Below are 24,331 nucleotides of genomic sequence, written 5' to 3' on the forward strand. Positions count from 1 at the left end.
TAATATATGCAATAAAGTTCAATAATGCGTAAACAGATTTACCACACCTTTTTTTTAATCTCTCCACGTCGCAAGTTTTGGAAAGGAGTTTTATGACTGATGATGTCATATGTTAGGTGGGCATTTATTGAATGTGTCATAAATGTCCCGTTAGCCTTATAAATGGGTATTCATTGAATGTGCCATGAATGACCCGAGTATTCATTGAATGTGTCATGAATGACTAGGTTGTTTGACTGCATTTCTGAGAGGAACTAAGGTATTCGCCTTGGGTTAGTTGTATTCATTGATTGTACGGGTGTGCTTGAACTTGCATTTGAATACCTATAGGATATCTACATATGTTATATAAAATTTCTAACTTTCTTTTGCAGGAGGGTAGGACTTAATAATATTTTGTGCAGGGACGCGGTCTTACCTTTACATAGCAGTGGATATCGGTAAGTTTTAATTCAATTACTTAGTTATTAAAACAAGTTATTATAACGAGTTAATAAGATGGGAGTCTTGCTTGGGAAGAAACTATGCCGGTTGAAATGACGGAACTACCTGTCTTCCAAGCTGAGAATGATTATATTATAATATATTTAAAGTGTTAGTTGGATAAATAAAGATTGGAAATGTTTATATGTGGTTAATCTACTCATACCAAAGAAATTCTCATTTTGTCAATCTATGTTTGCTTTGTTTTGGCAACGTGGGTGTGTTCTTGGGAACATAGGTGGAAGGCATTAGAACCGCGGCATGTGATTTGGATTCTTGCCTGGAGCAGTCCGTTAGTTCTTTTATTAGGTCTGATTCTTATTGAAAGAATGTAATAACATAGTTTATATTTTTCAGCATGACATGAGAACATGGTAGTGAGTAGGGGTGCAGATGGATAGCCGAATATCCGAATCTGATTCGTATTCGTATTCGAAAAATAGGATATTATCCAAAATTTTCGGATATCGGATTCGGATTCGGATAAATTTTCACATCCGAACAGATTTCGGATACGGATACGAATTCTGGTACTATCCGTCGGATAATATCCGAATCCGATTTAATTAATATAAATATATTATTATATTAAAACTATAAAATATAAATACAAATTTAATTTAGTTTAGGGTTTTTTTTCTTTCTCAAACCTAATCTCAACGCCGCAACCCGCAACCCCCACTCCTCTTCTCAAATCTCAAATTCTCAATGCACCACCAGCCACCACCGCTCCTCTTCTTCTTCCTCAAAGCACCACCACCACGCAAAGGTATGTCAAATTCTCAAATCTTCTCCAATCTTCTTTCTTTTTAAAACAACATCCGTCTGTGTCTTTACTACACTCGTGTACACGTGGTTATTCATCGTCAAGTACCACCTCTCAAAGACTCAAAGTGTAACAAATAATATAAAAACGATTCATCACTTGTCAGGTTTTGAATTTTAAAAAGGCGTCTGGCTCTTAAGCTTGTCTAAGCATGCTTAGTGAATAGAAGATGTAAAGGAACTATTAGGGAATGAGTGGTTAGAATCTAAGTTGAATGCTTAAAAAACAAGGTTTTAATTATCAACTAATAAAAAACAACCTTCTAACTTCTAAGTTTGAATGCTGATACTATATCCTCTCTAGCGTTCCTTTAAAAGCTTCATGAATATTTTGCATTAATACTATCTCTACTAAAATGAAGAAAAGTTTAAAGTTGTTCTGTGTATGAAGTTTGACAAGTTGTTCTCTCTCTCTCTGTCACTCTCTGTTTTGTTGTTTTTGGTGTTTTGAGGTGTTGACGTGTTGTGAATGAAGTGGTGTGTTTTGAATCCAAGTGTTAGATTTGTTGTTGGGTTTTGAAGTGGTGTTTATTTTTTGAAGTGTTCAAAAGTTCAAACGGCCACATGAATTCAAATCAAACACTTACTTTATCACTTTGAGTGTGTAATATGGTTGGTTTAGTTGGACGTTGGAATTTTCGTTTATTTTTTCCTAATTTTTAACTGAGTAGTGAAGTAGTGAACACCACAGTATCATTTGGAGTCACGAAAATTGGATAAATTTTTTGAATTTTTTGAATTTTCGAATTTTGAAGAATCTAGAAGTGTTGTCTGTCAGTCTGTGTCTTTAATATTGACTCTATTTATTGTATTATGTAGGTGGAAATGGCTACCCCAACCCCAAGCAGTGCTGCATTAGCTCCTTCACCTAGTGGTAGTGTGAGCCATACGCCTATCAACAAGCCTATGCCTATTGATGCCGATACTGCTGCTGCTAGTATATCGTCGGATGAAGAAATAGCTCCTGCTGAAAGTGCTGATCCATTGAAAGGTAAACGTTCAAAAGTGTGCTAGAGTTTGAAATTAAAAAATTAGGAGATGGAACCTCTAAAGCTTATTGTAAATATTGCAAAAAGAGTTTTGATCATAGTAGTAAGTTGGGTACTACACATTTGAGAAATCATTTGAAAGCTTGCAAGATAAAGAAACATTCTACTACGGGTCAAAAGCTTTCTATGTAATAGATAAAGAAATCATTTGTAATAGATTTCTATGTTTGTAATAGGTTATGAGTGTATTTTCTTAAGTTAGAAGTATTTTCTTAATTAAGAGGTTGAACTGTTAAAGTTTGTTTAACAGGTTGATTTTGTGAATGAACTTAATGAAGCATGACCTGATGAACTGCTATGTTAATATTAATTTAGTGTTTAACAGGTTGATTTTGATGAATAAGGTACTGCCGCAACTTTTAACAGGTTAATTTAGAACATAATTTGGACTGTAGTACTATACCAGGTGATAAGGTCCATGAAATCACGAAAGCCCATCACGATATCATGAAAGCCCATGTTTAGTGATCGGATCGGATATTATCCGATATCCAAATCGGAGATCGGATATCGGATTTGGATATTATTTTATACATCCGGTCGGATTCGGATTCGGATGTGAGTGATAAATTTCGGATTCGGATTCGGATGTAGGCATATCCGAATCCGAAACTATCCGTCTGCAGCCCTAGTAGTGAGGACTATTATTCAGAGAGTTTGTTTGATGTTTTGTTTGGACGGGAGATAGCTTAATAAAGTGATGGTGGAAACTTATGGGGTTTATTTATTTTCAAGTGGTTTATTTTATGATTTGGGTTTTAGGTTTTGGCATGTGTTGTATCTATTAGTTTTGTGAGGTGTAAGCATAGTTTGGAATTTTGGAATTTTTGGAATTCCGACAAATCCAAAATCCGAAATTCATTAAATTTCGACCCGTATCACATTTGGAATTTCGGATATTTCGACTCTATGTTCGGAATTCCATTTTTTTGAAAAACCAAAATTCCAGACGGAATTCCGAAGTTTCGTTCGAAATCACGAACTATGGGTGTAAGGGGCGGGATTTACACCCGGGCAGAAAAGATCTGGCCTATTAGCAATATTAGTTTACAGAAACACAAAAATAGTTCTACGAAAATTGATATTGACGTGCGAGTCCGTTGAACTATGGCTTTACATAGATACATCTATTTACTAAAAAAATCAGGACTCCCCAATGCAAAGTTCGTTACCCTAAAGTCCTCGTCATTTAAGATAGTTCTAAACTTCTAAACATCTAAAATCGAACCATCACCCAACTGTGATTGGTGCAGATTTTGCTAAAAATTATCACTACATTTTAAAAATGTGTAGGTGATACCGTTGATACGTACATAATGAAAAACAAGGAAGACAATGCTGATATTTGAGACTTTTTTTTTTTTTTGTTAAGATTTAACCTTTTATTAGACCAAACGTACTTTACATAATCCTCCATTGGCGGCTGATGCCACCACACAGACGAGAAAGGCGGAAGGAAAGACAGGTCTCGAGCAGGTCCAGGTGAAAGGTGTACAGTTGATTGCCGTGACAAACGAAAGTTCTTTACTTGATCCACACATCATGCAATGCCACCAAGGCGTCTGCAAAGACCATTTGCTTCCCAATAAACCCAACCAAGTGCACTTCTTGGAAGTTACTCAAAGACTATCTTAATCTGAGTAATAATTCGAGCTAGTAACCAATGACAGTTCAAGTTCTCATCCTTTAAAACCTTATATAGCAATTGAGAATCTGTTTCTACCTCCACCTTCATATATCCCGCTTCTACCACAATTTGAAGTCCATATAATAGAGCTATAAATTCCGCCATTCTTTGGTTCTTGAAGAAAATTGGTATCGAAGCTCCCATTATAAAACGACCCGCAGAATCCCTGAGAATACATCCTCCCCCTGCATGTCCTGGATTCCCAATAGAAGCCCCATCTGTATTCAGTTTAACCATGCCTTCATTGGGTGGAAACCATTTAATATAAACAAGCATTTTTTCCTTATGCTTCTGACGGAACATGACTTCCATAACCAGCTGTATGTGTTTCAAGGCCCTGCTGATATATCGAGATGGATGCAGACGCTTACCTTGAAACCTTGTATCATTTCTCGCGATCCAAATAATCCACAAAACCCCAACAAAATAGCAGCACTGCACTTCCCCATTTTGCATTGTCCTTATGTATTTTAATAAACACAGTAACTGGTCCTTAAAACTGCCAACATTCATATTCCTCTGATCAACGAGGCCACTAAAATTTGTTCCACACCAAATAGCTCTAGAAAAGGAACACTCAAAGAAAACATGAGTTTGAGTTTCAGGAAAGCTGTCACACATGGTGCATTCTGGATAAACTTGAAAATGATGAGATGCCAAAATATCCGATGTTGGGACAACACCTTGCAAGCATTGCCATAAGAAAAATCTTTGTTTGAATGAGACTTTCATTTTCCAAACCTGTTTATAAAAATTGTTATCCCGATCCAAAGTATTTGTTGTTGTAATCAACTGAATGCAACCATCATATGCAGACTTCACCGAGTATTCGCCATTATCCTCCCATTTCTAGATCAAAGTATCCTTCTCATTTGGTGTTAAAGGTATGGAAACAATTCTCTCCACATATTATACAGGCCAAAATTCATTTAACCTCTCCCAATCCCATGTATTAGTATCCATGTCAATGAAGTCAGAAACAAAATGAAAAGGACAGTCAAGTGGTTTCTGAGTAATTTCAGGCAATTCCTCAGAATGTGGAATCCATTTTTCCTCCCATGCCTTAATAGAAGTACCATTCCCCAGCTTCCAGACAGAACCAACATTGATAATCTTTCGTGTGTCACAGATCCTCTTCCACATAACTGATGAAGTAGATTTGACTTCCGCCTTCAAGAAACTGGAGTTGTGAAAGTACCTCTGTTTCATTTGATGAGCCCATAATGATGTTGGATTCAGAAGATCCCATCCTTTCTTTGCTAATAAAACATAATTTTGTAACTGCAGTTCCTTGATTCCCAGCCCTCCATTATTCTTTTGACATACATGCTAACTTCCACGGAAATAATGTAGTTTCCTTGTCTCTGGTGTATGGCCCCATAAAAAAGATCTTCTGATAATCTCCATTCGATCCAGTATCTGTGCAGGTAAAATTGTACAGGACATCATATGAGTAGGCAGCGAAGATAAAACATAATTTACTAGAGTGAGTCGGCCTGCCTTAGATAAACAATTAGCTTTCCATCCGGCCAGTTTCCTTTGAAATCTTTCCAGAAGAGGACTAAACCTGTGAACTCTACCCTTCCTCGTTAAATTTGGTACTCCCAAGTACATTGGCGGAGACGTATAGACGACATCATGAAACTTTTTCTCAAAAAGTAAACGAACCTTCTATGCAATTTGGGGTGATGAATTATTTGCGACTTGGTTCTATTGATAGTCTGACCTGAAACTTTACAATACTCCGTTAGCAGATTGTTCAAATGATGCTGCTCCTCAAATCCACACTTACCCGGGACTAAAAGATCATCGATACATTAAGTGAGACACCGGCCGAGAAAATCTCCCCAATTTGCAACCATGTATAAGCCCTTCTCTATTCATTTTCAAGAAATTCAAAGACAAGAGCTCAACATAAAATAAAAAGGTAGGGGCGAAGGGGATCACCCTGCCTTAGTCCTCTAGATGGCTTAAAAAACCATGTGCAAAGACCATTTAGTAACACGAGTAAGAAACATTCGAACACAAAACATTATCTTGTTAATCCAAATCCACTAGAAACTCAAACTTGGTTAGCATCACCCTCGAAAAACTCCATTCAATTTTATCATAAGCTTTACGCATCAATCAATCTTGAGCAAAATATTTAGCTTTTCTATTCCCATGCCCTTTATCTTATGATAAAATTCATTTGCAAGCAAAACATTGTCATGAATACTTCTCTTGGGTAAGAAGGCAGTCTGAAATGGACCAATAATTCTTTGCAGAATAGGTCTCAATCGATTGACAATAATCTTAGAAATGATTTTGTAAACGACATTTGTCAAACTGATTGGCCGAAAATGTTCTGGGAGTGAAGGATTCATGATTTTTGGAATTAAAGCAATGAAGGAATGATTTAGCTGCAGGGAGAAAGAGCCCGAAAGGAAAAAATACTTTACTGTCGCACTTACTTGATCCCCCACCAAATTCCAGAAATGCTGGAAAAAAAATGCCTGATATCCATCCGGTCCTGGAGATTTAAAAGGCTTCATATGCTTCAGAGCAGTGACTATTTCATCAGTATTCACTCCTTTTAACAAGTTGGATTTTTCATCTTCCTCAAGAGATGGGGCTTGAACATTGAAAATCTGTGACATAAGATCAGGATCCGAAGTAGTCATTGTGTCTTCAAAAAATTCACTGAGCCTATCACCTATCTGTTTCCTTTCAGTTAAGATGCCACCATTTCTATCTCTAATTGAGTGTATATAATTCCTTTGTCGTCGACAGTTTACCATATTATGGTAGAACCTTGTATTCTGTTCTCCAAATTGGAACCAATCTAGACAAGCTTTCTGCCCCCAATGATTTGCTTTACGTACCCGATTATATCATTATGTTCCAAAGATCAATTCATTCTCCACCTGAATAAATCTTACGTGTCATTATCATTCTCTATCAAACTTTGAATCTCACTTTCGGCCCGTTTGTAAACACCGCAGTCCAACTTATGTTCCACCTCACCAAATACATGCTTATTCCACCATTTTAAATTTTCTTGACAGTTTTGCAGCTTCTTACATAAGACAAAAGAAGGAGAACCTCGCACTTCATTGTGAAAAGCATCTCTTATCTGCTCCTGACAGCCATCATGTTGCACCCACATTATTTCAAACCTGAACGGTCATCTAACCGTTACCCTGTCTTGTAGCAACTTTAGAATCAGAAACTTATGATCAGAACTGGTGGCCAACACATGATGAACTCTACAGCCAGAGAATCTTGAACGCCAACCTTCATTTGCCATCATTCGATCAATTCGTTCCCATATTCTATGCCTCCCATTCTGTCTATTTGTCCAGGTGTAAATACTACCCACAAAACCCAAATCAAACAGCTCACAATTATCCATCATATCCAAGAAATTCCTCACTTTGGGATAATTAAACGGTTTTCCCCCACATTTTTCTTCTGGACAAGTTATTTCATTAAAATCACCCATGAGCAACCATGATTCATTATTTGTAGGTTTAAACATAGTAAGAACATGCCACTGTAATCTCCTAATACAAGATTTAGAGTTACCATAGACACATGACAAAAAGAAACCTTCATGTACTCCATTCACTTTTACTGATATTTTACAGTGAATGAACCAAGAGTCGGACATCAAAACTTCAACAACCACAGATTTATCCCAAAAGATCCACAAACCACCAGACAACCCTCGGCTTGGAACTACAAAAGACTCAAAATCCCCTAATCTTTTAATTAAACTGACTCCTTTATTTACAGAACACTTAGTTTCCATAACAAACATAAAGATAGGCCTGACATCCTTGATTTGTTTTTTCAGCTCCTCCATCATCGAAGGTCGGCCACTCCCTCGACTGTTCCAAGCTAGTAGACTCATGGAATCTTTGGGGTCTGCTTACGGCCAGAACCCTTAACCAACTGAAGCTTTTTTCCTTTCCCCACTGAATTCTTCTTCTGAAGTATGTTAGGGCGCTCAACCTCCACCTCACATACATGAATAGGAGTTTTCCTTCTTGATTCTCGATCCTCCTCAAGGAAACTTTCAACCAGTTCATTGACATTCTCCCCATCTTGTTTCATCTTATCCTTGCTTGCAACCCCTTGCGATATCTCTTGTCTTTTATAAGAGTAATCCTCTTGATGAACAGCCTGATTATGTAGCTGAGCCAAATCAATGAAATGAAGCTTCTGAGGATCAGTTGATATCTGAGCAAATCCAGGCGGACATTCCAGTTCATGCAAATGATGAAAATTATTGAAATCCATTTGAGTTGAAAAACCCAGTGTCGAGGGTTATATGCGCTTCCACTGCAAGAGGTAAGTGATCATGTGGAATTTGCCATCCAGTTTCATTGCTAGGGCCATCATGTGCATGCAGTTGAGGTGACGATATGTCAATGATCATGGGAGCTTTTAAATGTTCAGCAGTTGTGTTGATGCGCTTTGAATTAACCGAGGAGTCAGCGACATTTGTGATCATCGGAAGAAAAGGTTGGTTTAGATCAGTGGTAAACAGCAAGGAGAAGCCATAAACAATTTGGTTTCCAAAGGGTTTTGGAACATAGCGAGTTTTGGAAGAGTAAAACTGAAACCTTTGTCCTCCTGGAGAAACTCGAACTTCAGTCCCATGACTATCTTCAGTTACATTACAAGCGGCAAAATGATGTCCAATGAAGCCACACTTAAAACAGAAAACTGGGAGGTACTCAAAACCAAAAGATATCCAGTCAACTCCATTGATGGATTCCGGAATGAGAAAGCCAGGGGGAATTGGTGCATGAACATCCAATACCACTTTAACTCGAACACAACTAGGGTGCGTTTCAGTCTTAGGATACAACTCCATAAATTTGAGATCCGACATATCAAAATAACCAGATTCCACCAAGTTTCCCTCAATAATCTCCTTGTCCAAATATACCTCAGGATAGTTATGTAAATGCATCCAAACATAAAACTTTGAGAAATTTAACTCCTTGGTTTCATAGAAGTCCATCCATGGGATAATCTGAAAAATGTGCTGAGCTACAATCCAAGGCTGCCCCCAGCCAGTCACGACCACTGTTCACGAGACTCCATCCTGATTTGATATATTTCACCTTTGTATAAAACCATGTCTTCAATCTTAAAAGGGTACCATGCTTTTTCAAGAGCTGATTTAATGGTGGTCATATTCAACCTTCCATCCATAACACGACCAAACAGAGTGGACTTATTATGGCCTACATATATACTCTTCATTTTCTCAGAGCTGGTTATCATTGGAGGATCTGTATAAGGCATCTTCATCTTGGCGGCAAATTCCACAGATAGAAGTTCCACAGAATTTGGGTGCTTGGAGGAAGACAGAAACTTGTGTGTGGTAGGGCTCATGTAAAGAAGGAAGTGAAGAATCTCGATTTGAAGAATTGTGAAGAACCAGTAAGTTGCCAATAACCTTTTATACAGCCCAAATGCATCCACAATCCCTCCACATTCAAGAAGTATCAACGCCACCTCATTGCTTACCCATTCATACAAGTCCATCTGTTTGCATAAAACCCCATAATCAGTCCATAATCTCCTTTTTATGAAACTAATCCGCCAAATGGCTACCTCTGTACTCAGACCATCATTACCCATTGATCTCGTAACCCTCACTAAGACAGAAAAAGTCTAGATTAATGCAGTCATCATAACGAGTAAACTTAGCAAAATCCTGTTTAAAGTTTATAAAGATTTGAAACCCAACTCTGCAGGGAAAAAATCTCCATATAAAAGGCGTGCATTAGACGTCAAATATGAGCTGAGAGAAGAACAGAATCACTGTTTCTAAAAAGAAGTCAACCCCCAATGGAAGTTCTAAACCCACATGCAGAAACTGATATGTTTGAGAGAGAGAGCACGAGCACGAGCATTAATCCATAGCCACAGGTAGCCAACCTAGAGAAGAGGTGATAAACACCCAATAAGAAATGTCTGAACCAACATGCAGAAACTGATATGGTTGAGAGAGAGAGCACGAGCATTAATCCATAGCCACATCAATGCAATCGAGATAAGAGTGTATAACAGCCAATGATATGCGTTATTTCCTAAACTAACAATGTTTACATTGTAGGATTTTATCAGGAATATAAGGACATATAGGAAGTTGGGCTATTATTGATCATGGGCTTGTGAAGGATAAATAAAGAAAGTATGCTTAAACTGCCTAGGATTAGAAAGGTGCGAATTGCTAACTCATAGTTAGACTGATATTGTGTATTGAATGTAGAATGTATTTTGGAAATTCGGTTTGATAAAAAAGAGATTGAAAAATGGATTCATGAATTTGGCCTATGATATTGATAATTGAGAATTTGGGATTTGTGAATTATGATTTTGAATTAAGGCTATGATATTGCGAATTGAAATTTGGATGTGATTTTGAGAATTGAAAATAGGATTATGGATTTAAGAATTGAGAATTGAGAAAAGATAAATTAGGGATTTAAGAAATTAGGGATTTGAGAAATTAGGGTTTTGAGAGAAGGTGACCATTTGTTATGACCAACTGTTAGAACCTAGTCGATATTTGAGACTTTGAGTATATATTCACAGCTTTGAACCATTTTTCCCTATCTGTGTCATGACTCATGAGCACATGATAGACCAAAATAGCAATTTGATATTTTCCAATTTACCGCAATATGAAGTTATGAACCACACATTGATAACATTACGCTAGCAAAAATGACAAATCCCAATGCATAGGACCAAATTGCCCAAATTCGCAATTAACACAATTTTTGAGAATTCCCTAATTAACACAATTAACAAATTCGCAATTAACACATTTTTGAGAATTGAATTAAGGCTATGATTTTGAATTAACACAAAAATGAGTTTATGTAAAATAGACTGCTAGAAATCTAGGATGGCGCTTAGGAGCATGACATCCGAATGCATAGGACCAAATTGCCCAATACTGCAAAACTCTGGGCACACACATGTGTGTATCAACGCTTGTTGCTCCCATTTTGACTGTTTAATAACGAAACTTTCACGCTAGTTTTCAGTACTTCAGTTTCATAAAAATGTTTTCACCATAACTTCGATAAAGACTGTGAAGGGTACTGATCACATGGTCACATAGGACCACAACATAATTACTTTCACTTATTTAATATACCTAAAATTCCCACTTGTGACACATGGCACATCTATATATACTTTATCTACAACTATAAAAAAAAAAAAAATCACATATAAATTAAAATATTTTAAATAATCAGATTTCCTTACTTGACTGATTGATTGGACCATATGCATGGGATCACAGTACATCTAAGAACTACAGATCATATTAACAGTAGATCGCCAGATAAGTTACCTCGTAACTCACAAAACAGTAACTACGACAAGGATAGTTTCGTAATTACAAGAAAGAATCCATATCCTAAATCCGCCACGTGTGCCACTGAACAAGTAACAACCACGTGTAGGAATCTAGACATCGGTGTATCATTTATGAGGAGATAAGAATATAGCAAAGATTGAGAACAAGTTACCTTGTTCCTTCCTCCACTCTGCATCTGTAAACAGTTAAACACTGCAACAACAATCAGTGAAAAGAAGGAAAGGACATTTTCTTTAGCATTTTTTTCTTGTGGGTAATGGGAGGAGAAAATGGTGGAAACAAATAGAAGTATGAGTAGTAGTAGTAGTAGTAGAAGAAGAAGAAGAAGTAGAGCAAGTGAGTTTTTTCATTGTTTTTCATTAAGATCATCATCATCATCATCAATGAAGATATCATCTTCAAAGTCAATATTATCACCAGGTCGTAATAGAGAACAACAGCCAAGTATATCACTTTCATCTTCATTAAGTAGAAGATTAAGAAGTAATGGAAGTATGAAAGGTGGTGGACAAGCATCACCAATGTTTCCTAGTGGAAGTAAGAAAAAAGGATCTTCTTTTGAAACTGCAGAACCTTCTTCACCTAAAGTTACTTGCATTGGTCAAGTTAGAGTGAAATCTAAGAAGAAAAAACATGGTAGGAAGTTGAGAAACAGGTCATTGAGAAAAGGTGAAGTTAGCTTTCGTAAAAACGAACAAGCCCAAGATGGAATTCATCATTCACAACAACAAGAATGTTTACCACATAGAAATCAAAGGTGGGTACATCTTCCTTTGTCGATTTGTGAAACTTTAAGAGGTTTTGGTTCTGAATTTAATTGTTTTACTCCTTGTGGTGGTGGTGGTCGTTCTTCTTCTTCTTCGTCGTGTTTGTGTACTAGTGAGAAGAGAAGGGGAAAAGGAAAGGGAAGGGGAAGAAGTTCGTCTTCGAGTTCTTGTGGAGCTGTGTTTGCTAGATGGTTGTTTGCTATGGAAGAAAGTGAAGAAAAGGGGAAAGATCGCGAGATTCAATCAGTTTGTAGAGAAGAAGAGAAGAAGGAAGTGATTAGGGAGATTGAAATGGAGATTGCAGAAGAGAAGGTGGAAATTGAGGAAGAAGTTAAAGAAGAAGTGGAAGAAGGAAGAGAGAGTATTTGTGTTCCACCAAAGAATGCACTTTTGTTAATGAGAAGTAGATCTGCTCCTTTTAGAATGTCTTCTCTTGCTAATAGGTTTTGGGAATCTCCAGCTACTCAACACAATGGCAGCCAAGAAACAAGAGAGGAAGAAGAAGAAGAGATAGAAATTGAAAGTAATGTTAATGGAGAAAAATTACTTCTTGTTGAAGAAAAAGAAGAAAAGAATGAAGATAGTGAAGTGAAGTTGGAGTTAGAAGAAAAAACTAAACAAGTTGAAATGCTAGAAGAAGAAATGCTGCAAAAAGAAGACATTTTGATGAATGAGTCTTCACAAGAATCTCTTAAAGAAGAAGAGGAGAAGGTAGAAGAAATGAAAGAGTTTGAAGAGAAGAAAGAAGAGAGAAGAGTGAGTTTTTCTTCTTCAACAACAATTTACTTAGAACCAGAACCACAAGAAGAAGAAGAAGAGGAAGAAGAAGAAGAAGAAGAAGAAGCAGTTTTGGAAGAGAGAGTTGAAAAGTCAACAGAAGAAGAAGAAATAAATGGTCAAGATGAAGAGAAAGAGTCATCATCAGAAACAGAAACATCCTCATTATTACCAGAATGCTTATTGCTTATGATGTGTGAACCAAAATTATCAATGGAAGTATCAAAAGAGACATGGGTATGTAGTACAGATTTCATCAGATACCGTCAACCGGAGAAGAAAGTCATCAAATCTAACGGTGGAGATGAGTCGATGAAGAAACAGAATAATAAGCAGTTACAAAAGCAGAATAAGCAGAAACAAAATAAGCAGTTTCAAGCAGCTAGATCTTCATTTTCTAAAGTGGAACCAGCAATTATTGAGCAGAAGTTAGTGAAAGCTGGGGCTTATGAGCCATTGGTGTTGAAACGTTGTAAGTCTGAGCCGAATAGGAATTCAGCTAAGTTGGCTCCTGAAGTTTGTTTTTGGAAGAAGAATAAGCTTGATCAGCCTGAGATTGGCTGTTAGTTGTAGCTGAGCTGAAATGCTGGGATATATTTAGTGAAGTTTCAGGTTTGTGCCGTAAGGTGAACCCTTTTTTTTAGCTGTAGTGTTAAATTCGTTTATGTTCTTATGTGCAGATTTTAATTCATTTTAGTTGGCTTTAATGTGTTTTGAACTGTTTGTAAATTCATCTTTAGTTGCTATAATTAATAATCCAAATAAATGCCTATTGCTTAATGTATTTCTTTGTTTTTTGCTGGAATTGCAATGTATTTACCATGATTGATTTCCATTTTTGTGATTCCTTCTAAGAGTAATATTTGTGTTCAATATGTTCCCGTCGTTTATTTTAATTTTTATTGTGGTTTAGAATCTAGTGGAGTACTAGGTTAATGCATCATACTGTATCACGAGGAAGATAAGAAAAAGAAACTTAGATACATACATATATGTTTTACCATTTATTTTCCACCTTACACGAAATCACTCACTTCAATATCGAGTTCGCAATTAACTTATTGATGAAGGGATGTTTGTTCACCCTTTAAAATTTGTTCCCTTTGATTGGTGAACACTCCGTGCGCACTGTATTTGCAGGAGAAGAGGGGGGGGGAGGAGGACTAAAAACGAAAGAAGGAAGAAAATAGGACAGATGGACGAAGACTGTGCTGTGCCTCCCTGTCAGAAGAACTCAGCTATGCTTGTAGACAAAGAGAAGATGATAGAACTTGGTTGTATAGTTGTGCTTGCTACCTGTCCTGAATACACCAAGACGATGATGATCCACTACCAAGTCCCAACCTATTATTAGATTTCTCAACAAGCGATCTTGGGTTTATCTCTAGTACGTGTACAGCTCAGTTGTATTTGCAGTACCAGGGAGGAGAACAGAGGGGGAGGAACTAAAGAGATTGGAAGAAGAAGACGACAGATGGACGACGACTGTCTTAAGCCTCCCTGTCAGTCGAACGCAGCTATGCTTGTAGATATATAGAAAATATATAATAGCAATAACTTGGTCGCATAGTAGAGCCTTAGAACTCAGAAGCAAGAGAGCCCTTGGATTGGGGATTTGAACCATAATTCAAATGAAACTAAATTTTATCTTCTTGCCGGGCAGCTGTTGGTTCTTCTAATTCTAAGCTTCTTGATGAAGTTGCTTTGACTACTTAACCATGCCCGTCTGTTGGGTTTGCGATCTTAACATACTATGATGACCCACTACCAAGCCCTAAAGTATTTTTAGATTTCTCAACAAGGGTTCTTGGGTTTCCCTAATGTATGTAGCTCGACTGTATTTGCAGTTCAGGGGAGAAGAGATAAGGAGAGGATGGATGGACGAATTGAAGACTGTGTTAGGCCTCCCTATCGGAAGAACGCAGCTTTGCTTGTAGATAGATTGAAGATAATTGCAATAACTTGGTTGTATAGGCGGTATATTCGTGCTTGCTGCCCTAAATACACCAATACGCTAATGATCCACTACCAAGTCCCGACTAATAATTAGATTTCTCAACAAGGGTTTTTGGTGGTTATCCCTACTAGCTCAACTGTTTGGTGTTTATTTTATATCCATCCCTGAGGTCATGGGTTGCGTTTGAGTTTTGCCAGACTTTTTTGGGTGATCAAGCTTGGTTTGTCCCACGGACGAGTGTGGTGCCTAGGGGCCTAGCACATCCAACAAAGGTGTTCTTACAATTCATTCAGAGGAAGTCGTTTCAGACTTTCAGTACCTGCAGCAAACAAGATGAGTGATGTGTCTATTGGAGAATGGAAGATATGAGAATATATTATTATTCTAGAATGGTAGATTAGGACATTATAGAATAGTGGAGATCATAAGTTGATTTGATTATGATCTTGTTATTTTAGTTTTCTTATTAGGTTTACTGCTATCTATATAAACCCATTTAAGGGATTGATATAATCATTCTATTTACAATAATAAAATCCAATTATCAATTTCTTTAGCATCATGACCATCATCAAACTTCATGGGATGCACATCTTGTAATTATTATCGATATGCCTAACTTGGAGGTAGGCCAGTTACAAGTTCACAGAAACTCATGGTTGCAGGGTTGATATTTTGATAAACCTCCAAGAACAGAATGGAGCCAATAACGTGATGGACCACATGCTGGTCCGTAGCCCATAATCATGATCAGAAAAAAATCAAAAAATGACCCAACTTTACGGTTAGGCCCCATTGCTTTATTTCTCAACACATCAATCCTTTCTGGGATTGGGAGCAACATTTTCAAGATTTGCAGGTACCAATCTACCATCCAAAAGCAAGAGTTTTGTCTTGTGTAGGGGTGCCATCAGTTTGGAGAGTTGATTAATCTCCAAGCCTCCAACGATAAAGAGGACCACATTGGGGTCCAAGCTTATAAAGAGGAAAATGACCCAAGAAAATTGCTGGGGCTCATTTCTCCATTTCTCCCCAAATATCAGTCGATGGTGCCAGCTTTCTTAAGTTTTGCCCTTAAAAAGTTCGTGTATCTTTTCATCGGTGCGCTGGTCCTTAAATCTGAGGGGCCATATTTGCTTTGAAAAGAGCTTTCGTCTTTCAATTTGTAAAATGCATACTTGGTAGTTACGCATCACAAAAAGTCTGACGTTGTTTTATCACAATCTAGCAAGGGAAGAGAGACAATTAAATTGGAAAACACGCGCACTAAATTGGAAAACACGCGCACGCGATGTAATATTAAAGTCTTGCTTGCACACATGCTTGGTGGAAATTGTAATTTTGCAGTACTTCGTATGATCGTATCGCTGTATAAATACTTGACCATACTTTACTGAAAACTTAATTAATTTTTAAACTTAAGAAAGTACAGTGCCTCAGTTTTGTTGTTATTTCTATTTCACTATGACACATCATTCTTACTTTAATATATTACTAGATTTTTGGACCCATTCAATAAACGGAGACTGCTTTTATATAATTATTTTTTTCATTTTATTATTATGTATTAAAAATTTTATTTCAAAACTATATTAAAATTCATACAGTAAATTAAACCAATTATCGAAAATAAAAATGTGAATAAAATTATCCTTTGTCCGCAAAGTCATTATTTGGAAGGGAATGAATCTTTCCTTAATAATGAGCATTATTGTCTATTTTCCTTTGCTTGAACATACTTAAAATTACCAACATGATAGATGATATTGTCATGTTGATGAATGATATGAAGCATTCCATTTTACTTAACATTTTAAGTTATTTGTCACAGTTGATAAGCTACTATGCATCATATGCAATATCTTAATCTTGGAAATTAATGGAGGGAATAAATTTACTAACGACATTTTAAGTTACTTGTCACGGTTGATGAGCTAGTCTGCATTCATATGATAATATTTCGCAGTGGAATGAATGTAAGAATTTATTTAACAAAAAATGAACCAACATTTAAAATATTAGCTTGAAAAAAAAATTGTGTAATAGATTTTAGCCAAGATAACAAATTGTGAGAATATATATATATATATACTTTCTTCATTCTATTAAGAGACTTCTTTACGATGTCCTACTATCCATCCTAAAAAGGCCACCACACACCAAGCGATGAACTCCCTCAACAATGTAATAGATTTTACCTTATGGACGATATTGCTTATACACTACTTGAAAATAAAAACATATGTGAGTGAACAAATATATATATATATATATATATATATATATATATATATATATATATATATATATATATATATATATATATATATATATATATATATAATTTCTTCATAAATCTATTGCGAGACATCTTTACGATGTCCTACTATCCATCCTACCGACTTTCTAAGTTTCTAGCATGTCGATTTATAGGCCAGCCACCTGCAAGCGATGAACTCCCTCAGTCCCACTTACCTGCATGAAGCATATACAGATGAAAATGTTACCTTATGGACGTATTGCCAGTTTGCATACACTACTGAATCACATATAAAACATATATGCCCAACTGTATGTATATGAACTATCAACAAAGAAAAAAATAAAATGTAGGTTAAATCCAACAAACTTATCAAGATAATCATCTTGGAGTGGTGTGATATGAAGGTGATCTTGGGAGGCTATTTTCAGTGAGTATATTTCCTGTCGTCTTTCAGAGACTATGTAGAGAGTGAATACGTAGTGTATTGTTTTCTTATCATTTCTATGTGAACATTTTCACTTGGCGTCCACCATTACTCTCTCTCTCTCTCTCTCTCTCTCTATATATATATATATATATATATATATATATATATATATATTGTTTTATTGCTTTATTATAAAAGATATTAAACTGCATGTTTTCAATTAATGGGATAGCATCAAGACATAGGCAGATAACTAAAGAAGCAAATAACATATCAAAGATATGAGAGAAAGTACTCATATTCACCTTCATACACTCGCAGCTGTAACCTTCTTCTTTATCGTCTATTATGTGATATATGTGATGCAGTAACATTGTTGATATAAATGAATGTAAGACCTCTGAAAAAACCATTATGAAATGGTGAGAATAAATGACCTTCCAAATGAAAAATAAAATAAAATTGTTCCAATTAAAAAAGTAGACACATTAACAAATACATTTAACATGAAATTGTGGGAGAAGTAAAAATCAATGAACTTGACAAATTAATACCGCAGAGGGAGAACGGGAATGTCATCAATAGTAGAAAACTATTCACAATTATATCAATGCCCAAGGGCCCGTGCATTCAGAGCTAAGTTTTTTTGCAATTAATAAAAAAATTACGTTTATTCCCAACTCACTTGAATGGGGAATTTTGTTAAGATGTCCAAGATTGGTTATTGCCTTCCTTGCGTACTTAGTTAAACATTATGGTTTGTGGGTTGATAAAGTGAAAGTCGTCAATGAACACCCTTTATCTCTCTGAATTGGGACGACGACCACTACAACAACTCATTCATTCAAAACTTTAGGACTCTGGAAAACATAATCTAAATTAGCATAGAACTTTGTAGCACATATTAAAGCAAAGAAACCTACCAAACAAAACAATGAAGAATCATTGTACCACTAATATACTATTAGATGATAAAACCATGTCTTGCTCTCTTCATTTGACCCATTCGAATGAAGTCCATCAAAATATGATTAGGTTTGGTGTACTGAGAAGGGATATGAAGCTATTCATTTTTCCATGCCAGTTTACCACTTTAAGGTTAACATTGTCTTCTCTGTATGATACTGTCATTCCATTAAGATGGACCTGCAGAAAGGTACAACAGTTTGAATAAAACTAACAAATGTAATGCAAGCCATTCTTGAAGAAAAGAAAATAGCAAATAGCATCATTGCAGCTCTTACCGACCACCAATCTATGTGAATATTTTTCATAAAAAAATGTAATAGGTTACGCATTTCTTAAGTGTTGTGTTAAGTTAATTACTGTAAATAGATCTATAAAGTAAAAGTGAGCAGTAACAGAGATGTACAGTAATTAAAAATCTCATTGTAAAGCATTTCATATTTCCAAAAGATGAACAACCATTGAAATCAGAGGAAAATAAAAATCAAATTATTCACTGTTGCAATTTATAATATTGGTATAGGTAATCTAAACGATGTTCCTAGCCTGAGCAAGTCCAAATTCCTAGCAAAATTTTAGCAGACCGGCCATGAAATTAGTCCTCTCTATTTGGGCTTGTAGTGGCTGTCAAAAGCATGTTAAAAAAAAAAAAAAAAAAACTTCAAATTATGGCAGAATATAGTACATGATCAATCACTGGTTGATAAACAAACTTCAACCAAGGGATCAGAGAAATAGTCAAGGACATTCTAAACCATCCAAAATGGGTACTCCACATACTGATTAGTAATAAAAAGATTTTTTTTAAAAAATAGTGCTGGTGCAATCCTTTATGTGAAAATCATTGTCATTGTTTTTCCTGTGTCCAACAATTCTATTAAACAACTAATATGTGAGTTGCATACAAAACACCTCCTACTAACCACAAACTTTATACAATCCAACTCTAAAATATATTCTTTGGTTCTCAAAGAAATCCAAGTGGATGTCTTACTGAAATTCAAAATAGAATTTCCTCTGCTTACCATTCTTTCTGTGTCAAATAGGTGGTAGTGCCAAATAGACACAATTATTAGACCAATAAAACCTTCATGTTCGCAATCAAAACTATAGGTATAATCAGTTGGCAAACAAAACAGGTGATAGGAAGAAAATATAACATGTGATACAATGAACATTCAATAACCTTGATAGACTGCTTGTTAATTAGTTTTGTAATGTGTATCAAATCGCCCATCAGTCCACTTCTTATTGAAAATTGATAACCGAACACAACAGTTTTCCTATATTATATAATTACATTACAAATATATAGCAGAAACAAAGTACAAAAAATCAACAATTTGGTCTAGGCAAAATAAGTTTGGTTAATAAGGAACCATAAAATTGATCGTTACCAAAAAATGAAGGAAAAAAATTAACAAAAAAATAGTATTAATTTAAATAAGCACAATCGATATCATTGTGAAATAATTCTCAGTAGTATCTATCTCAATAGTATACGTTCATACAACAATTAGGAATCATCTAAAATTAGAGACATCACAATAGGCAATTACTACACTAATTGAAAAGATGTCTATGGTTGATGAATACCTAACATTTCAATTATTGCTTCTGTAGATACCTCTTTTCCCATTTTTTTAAACTGCTTTTCAACACAAATCTTCACCACATTTGGTCTTGGAAATGCGACAACTACAATCTGATTTATTCCATGAAATAATATAAACAATCAGCAGAGACTTCTTCTTTTAATTCCGTTATAAAGGAACTATATATTAAGGCAGTAAAGCTACCTTGCGACATTGAAAAAATGCTCAGTTTACATTTATGTGCACTCTTGTAAACATTTGTTTGATCAATAATGCTATTATGTGGTATATTAGCAACCCTAGTGAACAGTGTGTTCAAAAAATCTGTTGCTCGGTCCCTTAAATGGTCAAAACATTCACTATAGTTCTGCTTTCTTAGGAGCCCTTGTAACTACATTAAGCACCACTGATAAGCACCCAAAACTGTAATATTAAACCCCGAGAGACATAACATTTTGGTCGATTATGTGTTTAATAATCATGTAATAATTATATTTTTGTACTTTTGCAGGTTTCCGCATTTAAAATGAATATAATGATAAAACATGCATCGGGTACGAAATACCGGAATATTTGAAGTTTCCCACTCAACCCCAAATTCAGTTGTAAAAGCCCAACAGAGCCCCGACTAGAGCTTTGGGACTTTGTGGACCTGACTAATTGTGGAAGTTTCCAAAAAGAACAAAACCAAAGGTAGAACGGTCCACATATAAAGAAGCAAAGAAACTTTTTTCAAAGCTCAAATCGATAAATGCGCCGACGTTGGCTAGTGAACCGCCATAAATACCATGGCATGACAAACTCTACGCAAAGACGAAAAGTTGTAAAAATGCCAAAATCGCCATTTCCATCGACATACTAAGTGGACCCACTCAGAAGGCCCAAAAGGCATAACGAAATCAAGATAGGCAAGTGGCAAGTGATGGTCTTAATTTGGTGCCACCTCTCGAATAGGAAAAGACACGCACCAATTCAATGTTTGAATTGAATTAGGCTAAAAGATCTAAACCAAAACATATAAAGACAAAACCTTATAAAGAAAAAAATAGACAGAGCTAAATTAAAGCAGGTAAAACCAAAACTTTGTATTTCAAAGTTTTGAATCTCTCAATTAGCATAAGGCCAAAACTCAATTAATCCGCCTCCGCCTCCCGCCTATATATATAGGGGGTAGCCTTCATTATTTTTCCTTCAAAGATTTTCATGCTTTAGCGATACATTAGTTTTACTTTTTAACGTCAGAGTTTCATTCCAAAGACTTTAAACTCTGTCATTTTCATTCCAAAGAAGCTTTTAAATATCGTAAGTCATTTTACCCTTAATAATCATTTCTTTTCTAGTGTAATTCCCCCCCGTGATTTATTTACTTAATGTATACAAAGAAATTTTATTATTCATTCAATGACCATGAGCTAATCCCCCTCGGAGAGAGGTTATCTTTACTTCGTGTGAGAATCGGATTGACTCTTTAATATTCTAGAATCACTACTTATGAATTAGGCATAGATTAGACATCCGGTCCCAAAATGACTAAGACTGTACAAATTTGGAGTGCCGATGCTCGATGAATCAGTCGGCGCTGAATTCCAAAATGTCTCGGCATCACTCTATGGTGTCAGACAGTTCTCCAATTTGTCCAGTTGATGTGGAATCGAGCCAGGAGCTGAAATGATATTCCAGAGATGAAATATTAGTTCAACTCCTTATGCTAGTGCGATGCGACTCAAAGATGTGGGCATGCGCTAGGGATCAATACTCGACGTCGTCTCCAAACACGAGACAAATTAGAGATGTAGTGATGTGGTAATATAAACTGTTGAAAAAATGATTCTTGCATGAGTATGATTAACTCTCTCCCTGTTCTCTATCTTTGGTTATCTACATCAAAATCACCGTAGTAATTTATATTATTTGCATTACCGTTAATTTAATTAAAACCAATTAAAAAACCTAAAATCCTACTCACCAAAAGTGGTAATTCCAGTTGTGAACCTTTTCCGAGCCCTAAGGTTTGGACGATCCCTTACTCGACCTATCCTACCAAACCCACGTGAGTAAGGTAACTTGACTAAAATGTACGACTATACGGACTTTGGACTTGGGACTTTGGTCTTTGGACTTCGGAATTCGGACTGTGGACCTCGGACTTAATTAATCAAGAAAACCAATAAACGTGAATATTAAACGTTTTTATCAAATAATTATATACATTTACAATAATAGAAATGAAAACGTCGTGCGGTGTGACAACAATATGTTTTAGGTCCATGACTATGCCAGCAAATCTATACAATGGTTGTCAAATAAGGTATCATAGCAATTGACGTCATAAAAACCGCAAGGAATACTAATGTGGTGAGGCATCAAGCATGCCATTGTGTCCAAATCACTTTTCAGATGGGGAAAATACCATTGTAGCATTGAAATTTACACTCCAAGAAAAGCATTAAAAACCTTGTAATCTTCTAGGCTATAGCATTAGCAACTTGAAATAAAAAATATAACGTAAAAATAATATATAGATAATCACTAAAGAAATACAATCGATAAGTATAATGACCATGCTTGGTCACTCCAACTATTCTTCAAATTTGAATCCCTGGTGTGTTATGGTTCGTCTTCTTGACCTTTGCCACCACAACCTTCATAACTTTCATTTGGGGTTACTCAGTTCAACTTTCCCATTGCCAGGTGCATTGTTGTATTTCCTTAGGTTATCCTCTGAAGAGTTTTAAGAAATATATATATGTAATAAAAAAAAATAATAATAATTGACATAAGGAACCACTAATGCCTAGCACGTATAGAATGACTAAGACTTAGCAACGTCAAATACATGTAAAAGCGAGGACAAAAATGCTTTGGTACAATACGATGCACAACTGCAAGCAAGTATTAAGTCTTAATATCCAAGTGTCTGCTTAAAATTAAAAAAATCTAAATACCCAATATAATATGGCCGGGCTTGTTAAATTTAGTTGGAAACTTTATCTTCATAGCCTCGACATCATTATGTTAGCGACAACAGGATCTCTTCTTTGCATGTTTTCAAATGTATTGACTCAAGGAAAAAAAATGTAAAAGTAAAAGACTGTGCATTCTACGCGTATAACTATGTTAGAAATTTACAAATGAAAAATATATCAATATTGACCAAGAATAAAAATATTCGTGAAATTTCACCATGTCTTAACTTTCTTTGGTAACTAATATAACAGTTATTGTGCAAAGTCTCTGTCAAATATAATCTACTCAAGCTATGACCTACAACCCTAAAAAAAAAAAAAAATATATCACAATGTCACTCATCACAAAGTCACTCACCAACATAAAAATCCCAACAAATTACCTAGAACTGGAGTAGAGGTCTTGGCTGGGACACCATCTTCACTGCAAGAGGGGATGGAAGAAATAAATAAAACCTTTTCATCCAAAAAAAGGATGAAACCATGAGAAGAAATCCGAGAGCAAACTGTAAGCATCAGTGACAAATAATATACGTAGTGACCTGGAAACACAATCCAACATACTTACCCTTTGATTTCTAATTGTTATTTTCAACAGTACAATAAGAAGTCCAGTGAGCACTTTGAGCACCACGTCCATACAATCCTTCACAACAATATTTGCAAGAGTGACTTGCACCTTAAATCTGAACATCGTATCATTAGTGATTAGCCAGATTAATTTAACTTGTTATTGGTTAACTACAGTACTTGGAGCCACACTAATTAAGAATATGAGTATATGCCAATATATTTTTTAACCTATACAATCTTCATTAGGGACTGCATCGTCGTCTCTGTTATTTTCTAGTTTGAAGTTGTGCCTTTGTCCCATCAAGGTAGTGCTTCAATAACACAATTGAAGGTCAACTGTACAGAAAACATAATATATACCTACTATTCAAGTATGTTATTTGATTTCTTCTATGCACGTTACTTGTCAAATCCATTGTTGTGGCGAGGGAAATATATAATGTCCTCGAAAGACTGATTGATATGCTATTTCCACCTTTCTTTATCCTTGATAAGCAAGGCATATCCTCATCCATTGTGGATTTCAAGTAGTTTCATATGTACTCTAGAAATTGATAAAAACAAATTCAGCAAATCTTTGAATTACCAACATGGTAT

At 35.7% G+C, this 24,331-nt stretch overlaps 2 protein-coding genes and 1 long non-coding RNA gene across 3 annotated transcripts; 1 reads left to right on the forward strand and 2 right to left on the reverse strand.

Annotated features, from left to right (window-relative positions):
* Nucleotides 1–7,210: 7,210 nt before the first annotated feature.
* Nucleotides 7,211–7,891, reverse strand: LOC147476702 (uncharacterized). Its single transcript, XM_086585800.1, has one exon. The coding sequence runs from the start codon at nt 7,889–7,891 to the stop codon at nt 7,211–7,213; it is 681 nt and encodes a 226-aa protein (XP_086441926.1).
* A 3,695-nt stretch (nt 7,892–11,586) lies between these two features.
* On the forward strand, nt 11,587–13,771 carry LOC147476703 (uncharacterized). The gene is made up of 2 exons (XM_086581730.1): nt 11,587–12,200; nt 12,324–13,771. The coding sequence occupies exons 1-2, from the start codon at nt 11,713–11,715 to the stop codon at nt 13,552–13,554; spliced, it is 1,719 nt and encodes a 572-aa protein (XP_086437856.1). The 5' UTR covers nt 11,587–11,712; the 3' UTR covers nt 13,555–13,771.
* Nucleotides 13,772–22,637: 8,866 nt separating this feature from the next.
* On the reverse strand, nt 22,638–23,584 carry LOC147476704 (uncharacterized). Its single transcript, XR_015209580.1, has 2 exons — nt 23,545–23,584; nt 22,638–22,916 (listed from the first exon to the last, which is right to left on the reverse strand). It is a non-coding gene; the product is annotated as an uncharacterized LOC147476704 (long non-coding RNA).
* Between the last annotated feature and the right edge of the window lie 747 nt (nt 23,585–24,331).

This window comes from Coptis chinensis, chromosome 9 (assembly GCF_015680905.1).
Source record: "Coptis chinensis isolate HL-2020 chromosome 9, ASM1568090v1, whole genome shotgun sequence".
NCBI lineage: Eukaryota > Viridiplantae > Streptophyta > Magnoliopsida > Ranunculales > Ranunculaceae > Coptis > Coptis chinensis.